The 8,779-nt window shown below is 56.1% G+C and overlaps 1 protein-coding gene and 1 non-coding gene across 2 annotated transcripts in view; both read right to left on the bottom strand.

Annotated features, from left to right (window-relative positions):
• Positions 1-47: 47 nt before the first annotated feature.
• Positions 48-8,779, bottom strand: part of NSD2 (nuclear receptor binding SET domain protein 2) — a 58,563-nt gene continuing 49,831 nt past the window's right edge. Inside the window, 5 exon segments of the mRNA XM_027598262.2 lie at positions 48-352; positions 959-1,199; positions 1,987-2,191; positions 3,195-3,301; positions 3,553-3,694. Of these exon segments, the coding sequence (XP_027454063.1) occupies positions 307-352; positions 959-1,199; positions 1,987-2,191; positions 3,195-3,301; positions 3,553-3,694 (741 nt within the window). The 3' untranslated portion in view covers positions 48-306.
• On the bottom strand, positions 3,807-3,931 carry LOC113926126. The gene has a single exon (XR_003521201.1).

The following is an 8,779-nucleotide window of genomic DNA, read 5'->3' as shown; positions in this document are numbered from 1 at the left end:
TGGGACAACTCGGGGCCGCATCAGTAAATACACATTTCAGTCGGTGGTAATTTGTGAAACAAGTTTAGCAAAAATATATTGAGAATAAAAGCCAGAAACTGGTAGAGAAAAGCCAAATGAAAAAAATATACAAAGTCTTCCCCCAAATGTTGGCAAGAACCGAGTGCGTTCAGGAGACAGGCAGGTGAGAAGCGCCAGCCCCGGCCTGGTCGGGAGGGGCTGGGCCGCGCGGACCCCACACTTGGGAGGCCGACGTGGTGGCGCCACTCAGTCCAGATCCACGTCAGAACAAACTACGGGGGCATCTTACAACAACGCTACCACTATCACTGCTCCTGGGGCCGGCTTCTCACTAGGATGGAAAAGAAGCATTTTGAGGAAAAATTTCACATTAGTACAAAAAAAAAAAAAAATCATACAGCTGTTTCATATGAGCAAAATAATGATCAAAATCATGGTTTCCAGGGAATCCAGGGTCTGAGTCCTTGCCCAGGCCCCACCCTGGTCTCTCCTGAGTGATGAAGACAGGTAAGCAGGCCAAGTAACATTGTTAAGATTAAAGAGATAATAGTGATCCTTTAGAAAAATACTACTCTCTACATTTTGGGTGAGATAGAAACATTTCATATGCCAATTAATTTTCAATTATAACTTTAACCTACAAAAATAGAATGGGAGGGGACCTTGACATTCTCAGAAATTCAAGTGTAGCTGTAATGCTGTGTAGTAAGGCTTGTGTGTCCGGGAACCTTCTGAACCTCGCGGCCCAGACGGGTCGTCAGTGCAGACGCAGCGGGCGCTGCTGAGGATGGCTCAGTGGTGGACAGGCGCTCCCCCCCCCGCCAGGAGGCCTACACGGCTGGGTCCTCCGGGCCAGTCCCCCGCGTGGCCCTCTACCCTTGGATCTGGCCGAGCCGCTGCCTGGCGCTATTTGCCTTCCATGACTCTCCGCCAGCACCTTCTTCTCTTCCTCTTCCCCTTGGACTTGGTGGGTTCCGGAAAGGGTTTCTCAGTCTTGGCGCTTCGAGCCGACTCTGCCCCCAGGTCGTGCTCGCAGCAGTAGGACCGCCCGTCCTGGGTGGAGCTGAAGGCTGGCCCGTCCTGGTGTTCCTTGCAAAACGAATTGGGGCAAAAGTGGCAAAACAAAGTGGAAGGTTTGCCACACACGTCACAATGATGCCAAGGACATTCCCACTTCCCTGCAATGAAACACGACAAATTAACAGAAGTGACAGAACCGAACAACTTCTAACCTCTTCGTGGTTGAAAACCAATTTTAAAACCATCCAGTGAGACAGACACAAATTCAGACAAGACACTGCTTCCTATCGAGCTGTGAAAACGTACAGAGAAGCGAAGGCGGGCAGGCCTGGCGGAGGGCCTGGCGGAGGGCGCGCGCACCGAGTCCCAGGCTGCCACCCTGCGCACGGAGGAGGCAGCGCTCTGGTGGCCCAGCTGACACGCCGACTTCTCTCCCGTGACCTCGCTGTGGCCTGGACCACGGTCTTCCTGACGTTAGTGTGTACGGGTCACCAGCACACCTCCCGCAAAGAGCTTTCCCATTTGCCTACGAAATCGTGCTCTGTCATAATTACTTTTTTTTACACTCAAACACGTCGGAGTTTTCCTTTTACAGGTTTTCAGTTTCTCTGGCTAAAGGCCCGTTTTTCTTCTGAGACATTTCTTCTGTGGACGTTTTCACAGTGGCGCCTATGATCTCTCCGAAATGAGGTTGAAAGCGCAAGGCAGAGCCTACCGCTTGTCCCCTCCCGGCCTGTTCCCTCCTCCCGGGCCGTCAGCTCTAGTGTGGCCTCCGCTCGGGGCAGCCTCAGAGGTTCCACGACCATTCGCACCGCGGACCCTGACCCCCTGTGCAGACCCCCCCGGGCCGGGCCTCACTACCTGAGTCACCAGCGAATCTGTGACCGGGAGAGGAGAGCCATCGACAGGGACCCCCAAAGGCTGCCAGGGGGCCCGCTCACCCACCGAAGGGCCGCTTGCCCAGGCCCAGGCACGACAGGTGGTAGGCCTTGGTACAGGACTTGCGGTCACACAGCACCAGCTGGCCGCCATCCCCACAGCGGAAACACTCGTCTTCGGACTCCTTCTTCCCTTCACCTCTGGTTCTCCGCCTCCTGGTTCTTTTCTTGGTCTTTTTGCCCTTTTCCTCTGAAGAAAGGGATGTTGAGGTCTAGAAGAAAAAAGTGCAGTTCACTTGAAAGAATCTCATGGACGGAAGTAAGAAGAAACTACGAAGAGCCAGAGTGGAGGTGCGGGGGCTTCGGAGGCCCCTGGAGACGCTCTTACACCGAAAGGACAGGAGACGGGGACACAGGACACATGCCAGGGAGGGCCATCCATCTCGCTAAATGGAAGACAGTTGAGCACAGAAAGTAAAACCAGCTTTGCCGAAAGTCTCCCGCAGCGGCGCCTCATAGCGGCCCCCAAATCTGCTGACGGGATGCTTGGGCCACAGAGTGGCTCCTGCTGGGCCGGGGTGCATCCTTGGCTCTTTCTGGTAAGAATTTCATTGTGAATGAGAGAAAATCATTCTCCGGTTGAAGCAGCAGGCACCAACATGGACACCCAACTCAGGGCCAGATGCCTGGGATCTGCCAGTGTTTTAGGGCCCAGGTTATGTGGCACAAGGAGGCAGGTAATTGTGTCCCAAATTTGTGACCTTCCCAGCATCTCAGAATTGGACCTTAACCTGTAACTAAATTAGGATGAGGTCACACTGGGGTAGGGGTCCCTAATCCCACACGACCAGGGTGTCCTTAGAGGAAGAGGAAGAGACCCAGAACAGGGAGCAGGCCCCGTGAAGATCACGGCAGAGACGAGGAAAGCGTCTACAAGCCGAGGAACGCCAAAGGTTGCTGGAAACCACCAGAAGCTGGGAGAGCGCTGGGAGGGAGTGCAGCCCTGACTACGCCCTGATTTCGGGTTTCTGGCCTCGAGAAGTTCTGTGGTTCACACCTCAGCCTGTGGTACTTGGCGACAGCAGCCCCAGCACAGTCCCTCGGGAGGAGCCTCGCCTCCCTGCGGCCATCCTCACCCACAGCCTGCAGAGACCCCCGCCCGCCTGTCACAGCTACAAGTCAACTCGGAAGAAGCCACTTTCCACTAAGAGGGACGTGCTCGCAGACGTCGGAAGTGCTGATGTCAGCGGGGGACAATGGGAGCCATGCCTTTACCTTTGGTCTGTCCCCGAGGAACCCACTGCAGTTGGAGGCCCCACACCGACAGACTGTTTTCTCGTTACCCAAACAATCGAGGTTGTAGTTGAAGGTCAGCTCTGTCCCTAGGTGACAAGAGACACAGCACTGGAAATACTGGCCTCTTTGTCAAGGCGAGAGCCTCCGCCAGGTCCACAGAACACACTCCCGCCCCCTCACGGCTCTCCACGTGTGCTCAGAGTAGAGCCACCTGCAGCGCCCCGCCCCCCGCGCCCGCCCCCCAGGCTGCTCCAGGCTGGCCTCACGCGGCAGCTGTGATCACCGGCACCTGCCGTGCAGCCCAGGCCCCCGTGCGGAGCCCCTGGAGGTGTCATACCTGCAGGAATGTCACACACCGCAAACAGGCCCACGCGAGTGTCACCATTCACTGTCCACTTGAGGGTCTCACAGTTGGGCTGGCAGCTGTGGTTCATAAATCGGGAATAGTTTCCTTTGGGGCCAGCATCAATTATACGGTCCTGTAAGGTACAACTCAAGTTTCAAGCAGCATTGGAATACGCGGGCAGTGCTTAGCCATCGCGTCCTTGTTTAAAGGGAATTTTCTCCGTCTTAACACCTGCTGGACAACAATGTTGTGCTGGAAACCGTGGTCTCCCATGTCCACTCGGACAGGACACCCCCAGACCAGTCCTGTTTCTCTCACTCACGGGGGGCGGGTCACGACCACGTGGAGAGGACCAAGCCCCAGTGAGTGTTGGTGAGGATGGGGCAGCCAGCTGGTGCTCCCCAATACCACCCATCAGATGGCAAACAAGAAGCCAGGAGACGGGAAGGTCAACACTAACGGCCGGGGGGAAACAACATTCACAGACAAAGACAACAGGAGCCCAGTTCCAAAATGGACCAAGGATACGAACAAGCAGTGCCCAAAGATCAGATCCAGACAGACGTGCATTTGGGAAGGTGTCCGCATCCCTAAGCAGCTGACGAAGTACAAACTCCAACAACAATGCAATCTGACCTCACGCTGCGACGGGAATGTTGGCCAAGACACAGGGGCCGGCCACAGGCCGGCAGGGACAGTTTTGAAGAAGCAAAAGCCGCTGCCGCCGAAGACACACAGGCCCACGGCGGCCCTGCCCTGTGCCCCTGCATATGAGGATGTGTTCATCACCAGCAATGGGGAGACTGGAGCCTAAAGGTCACTGGCTGGACTGCGCAAGGGGTCCCCATGCCACAGGGAGCAGTCGAGGTAAGAAATGTCCCAGCGGGCAGGAGGACACTTAAAATCAGGCAAAGTACGAAAGTCATGAGTTTGTGCAAACTTGTGTCTGAACGGGGCACACAAACGTGTAAACACACACACATCTGTGGGGTGTCTCTCCTGGGGCCCCAGGAGTCCTGTGCTGGGCCCCCCTGCCTGGCGATGCCGCCCCACAGGGTCCTCCTTGTCCAAGCCAGGCTGGCTCCGACACGTCCCACCTCAGCCACACCCACGCCAGGTGTTCCTTACGTAGAGAAATGGCACCAGAACGGGCTTGCTCTGCAGCACGCTCTCTCCCACCGCATAAGGGCCCTGCTAACCGCCCACCCCAGCGCCAGGGGCGCCATCCCCCCAAAGACGATGCTGCCGTCTGCACTCTCACGCACCCGTGCCGGCGTTCCCACAAACCCTTTCCAGAACACGGCCTGCGATGCCTGCCAGTAGTGGGACAGCCCTGGTCAGCCCTGGTCCCCAACACAGTGCACAGAGTGACGGGCCCCCAGGGGCGCCTGTGGGCAGTTCCCGGGCGTATGCGTGTCTGCACCCGGGGACGGCCACCACGCCTTCACTCTGTTCTGTGCTGTGGGTACTAGACCCTTGGTGACCACGTGTCAAATCTTTCTCGTAGGACAACACTCGATTTTTACCTTTATGGAGCCTTCTCTGAGAACTTCCCCAGTTTTCTACAGCTCTTTATCTTTTGCTTTATGCACTCAGGGTTTCTGACTAGCCTGGCCCAGCCCTCCCTCCCCCTGCGCTACAAAAGATACCCCCAACATTCCCTAGCTCCTGTGTCTGGAATATCGACTTCCGTGAGTGGAGGCAGGGGGATGTCCTTCGCCTGCTGCCCTGCCGCCTGCCCCTGGGACAGGGAGCTCCACGGGGAGCGCCGACAGTGCCGTCGCTAAGATACGCCCCCCTTTAATCTTGCAGATGTAGCCCTCTGCGTGGACTCTGGGATGGCCCGCCAACGTTGATTTTAAAACTAACCATGTGGGTGTATCGGTGGGTGCGGGGTATGGGGGGGGGGCAAACACCGGTGCGCTCGGCCTCCCTGTGCCGCCCCGGAGCAGCAGAAGCAGCAAGCATCTTTGTCTCCCTCCTGAGCCTCGCTCAGGCCTTCATCCAACAGGAAGAAAAGGCCTTCTCTCCCATCTCCTGAGTTGTCGTCAGAGCGGGTCTGCACTTTCTCAGTTCCTTGGCGCTCGCCTCTTACCCTGTAGCCACAGTACCGATGAACCACTCAGCTCACCGCAGAATCTTTGGTTCCCTCTGTTCTGAAGACCATGCTGGTTCTACTCCTCTCTGCTGCGGCCTTAAGCCAGCCTCGCTCTCTTCCCGAGAAGCAATTCAGTGTTTATGTCTGGCTGGCGAAGGAGTCTTTGTCACATCCAGTAATTTTAATACGATTTTTATTCTGTTGGCCATTCTGGATGGATTTCCCTGAAATACAGGGTCCTTTTCTTTCATTTCCCTTGAGTTTTCCAGAAGGTCAGCGGAGGCGCAGGCTCGTCCCCAGGCTGGGGCCACGCAGGGATGCTCCTGGGCCTGCTCCCCGTGCTGTGCGTGTCTCCTGGTCTTTCTCTGTCCTTCCTCAAGCAGTCGGGTCCGCCCTGCGTCTGCTGCTCCCCACATGCCCCGTGCAGCGGAAGCTCTGCCCGGCAGACGCCCGTGTCTCCTCCTGCCCCGTCCTGAGCCCGCCGAGTTCCCGACTCAGCTCTGCCGGCTGTCTGGCCCCCTCCAGCTCCTCACACTTCAGAATCCACGCTCAGCGCCGGGTAGAGCTTTCATCCGCTGCTCCCTTCGGCCCGTCTCTGAGCGCGCTGGGGGTCTGCGGCGGCTCGCAGCCGGACTGGCGGTCCTGCTGTCTCAGGTACCCTTCTCTGCTGCCAGCCTGATGGGGGTCCCCACCGCTGCCCCCACCACAGGTCCCTTCTCTTTCTCACTCCTGGAAGATGGTCCTTCCCGAGGCCTGTCACCCGCGCCTCCCGGGAGCCCCCCGTGCCTGTCTCTGCTGTCCTCTTTGGAAACTCAGTGGGAACTCAGCACACTCAGTCCTCAGTTCCGCTCCAGGTACGCTTGGTACGTACTTCTTGTTGTAGTCGCTTTGGAAGTGAACTGCCGCCCTCTGCTACCAGAATTCCATGTGTAGACTCTTTAACTTAGAGATTAATGCTGCTGACTGTGGATCTCCTTCTGTCTCCTTTTTTTTTTTTTTTTTTTCATCGAACTGCTTCTAAGATCGCCCCAAGCTCTCAGATACACATGGAGCCCGCCCCCACTGCCGCCTCCCTGGGCCCTCCTGCACCCCCACAACCGCACCCAGCCAGGAGACTGCGCCCCCGGCCGAGGCCTGCCGCAGCCGCTCCACGACACTCCCTCCAAAGTCAGCCTCATCTGACGTCCGCACACCAAGCGCGGCCCTCTCCGGACGAGCGGCTGCCGAGTCTTTTCTTTCCTAGTGTACTCTTAGAGCCTTTCTGGTTCTTTTACTTTAAATATTTTATTGTATATTTTAGAAAGAGCGAGTGCACAAGTGGGAGGGGCGGAAGGAGAGAATCTCAAGCAGGCTCCATGCCCGGTGTGGAGCCCAACGCCGGGCGCTCCACCTCACGACCCTGAGACCGTGACCCGGGCCAAAATCAAGAGTCGGACGCTCAACCGCTGAGCCTACCCACACAGCCCTGGGGCAGCCGCTCCCTGGAACGCGCTCTTCTTCTCTCTGGGGCTTTCGATCTTTGCCGTCTTGGCTACCCTACAGGTTTGGGTTGGGTTTTGTTTTTTTTTTTAAATAACCTATCTAGGTATAGACTTATTTTTATTCATTCTGTTCAAACCTTGGTCAGTTTCATCAGCTTCCAGAAAATCCTTTTTTCATACGACCTTTCCCCCCATCCCCCAGTCTCTGCTTCTGGAGCATCCACCGAACATTCCTACTTTCCACATCCCCGGGCCGCTCTGACAAAGTTTTCACCTTTTCATCCTTCTGCACTGCGGTCCACAGCCCCAGGGCTTCCTCTCCAGCCGCTTTCCCTGCGGCTGCCTAGTGCCTCCGCAGCCGCCTTCTGGGCTCATTCCCACGGCTCCGTGTCTGAGCCGCTCACGTCTGCACCCTGCTCTTCCCTCGTGATGCCCACGTCTCCTTCAATGAATCCCGCCACTTCTAACGGAGGTCCTGCTTCCACCACTTTCAGACGGGAGTCCTGCTACTTCCGGTTCTCACCAAAAGCTAAGACTTTTTGAAGGTCTCCTTAGGGAGCTCTTGCTCCGTTGTGCTCTGTAAACGCTCAGGTAGGGCTTGTCCGTGTTGTTTTTATAGCAAGGACACGAGGTATGAATTAAGTGTCCCTCGTGTGTCAAGGGCTTTAACTTGGCTTCGGTCAGGTGCCCTGGGTAAATTATCATTTCAGAGACCAATCTGTGTGTTAAATGGTCAACTTCTCATTTCTTACAACACACAAGTCGTTTAAATTTAGACTCCAAAACATAGTAAGACACAGGTCCAGGGGTTGAATTTCTAAGAAAATGACCTCCCTTGCCACTCCCCAAGGGCAGGGGATGGCAGAGGGAAGCATACATTGGCCACCCCCTGGGCCAAGTTTACTGGCCCCTCCCCTGGGACTACAGCCCTCCGTGGGGTCCACGCAGGCCCCTCGGGCCCAGCCGCACGGCAGACCTTGGAGCAGGCTCTGGCGGCGGTCCCCACGCAAGGGTTCAAACTCGAGCACCACCTGTTCCATGCCCCATGGCCCCCGGGAAGCTGTGCATACAGACCCTTGCCTCCATGGATCTGGCCCCAGCATGGCAGAACTCTCTGCCCCTAACCTGCCATCCTGCACAGGTGTTGTGAGAGTTTCGAGGGGGCTGGACAGATGGTCCTCCTTCATCAACGGCTGGTTATTCTTAGTTTTCTGTTCATTCTGTACTACAGAATTCCTGTTTGCCAGCCTATGGGATCTGCAGGCTTGCCTCTTATAGAAGCCTACGTGGACAGAGGTGTGGGGTTCCTGACAGGCACAAGGGAGGAAAAGCAGCCTCCTCTCTAGTCCAGGATGCTCACCTTTCTAACCAATTCTTTTTTTTTTTTTTTTTTTAAGATTTTATTTATTGGGGTGCCTGGGTGGCTCAGTTGGTCAAGCGACTGCCTTCGGCTGGGGTCGTGGTCCTGGAGTCCCGGGATCGAGTCCCCACATCGGGCTCCCTGCTCGGCGGGGAGTCTGCTTCTCCCTCTGACCCTCCCCCCTCTCATGCTCGCTCTCTCTCTCTCTCTCATTCTCTCAAATGAATAAATAAAATCTAAAAAAAAAAAAAAAAAGGATTTTATTTATTTATTTATTTG

The sequence above is a fragment of the Zalophus californianus genome, chromosome 2 (assembly GCF_009762305.2).
Source record: "Zalophus californianus isolate mZalCal1 chromosome 2, mZalCal1.pri.v2, whole genome shotgun sequence".
NCBI lineage: Eukaryota > Metazoa > Chordata > Mammalia > Carnivora > Otariidae > Zalophus > Zalophus californianus.
Note: the sequence above shows the minus strand (reverse complement) of the source record. Positions and strands in the feature narration are given on the sequence as shown.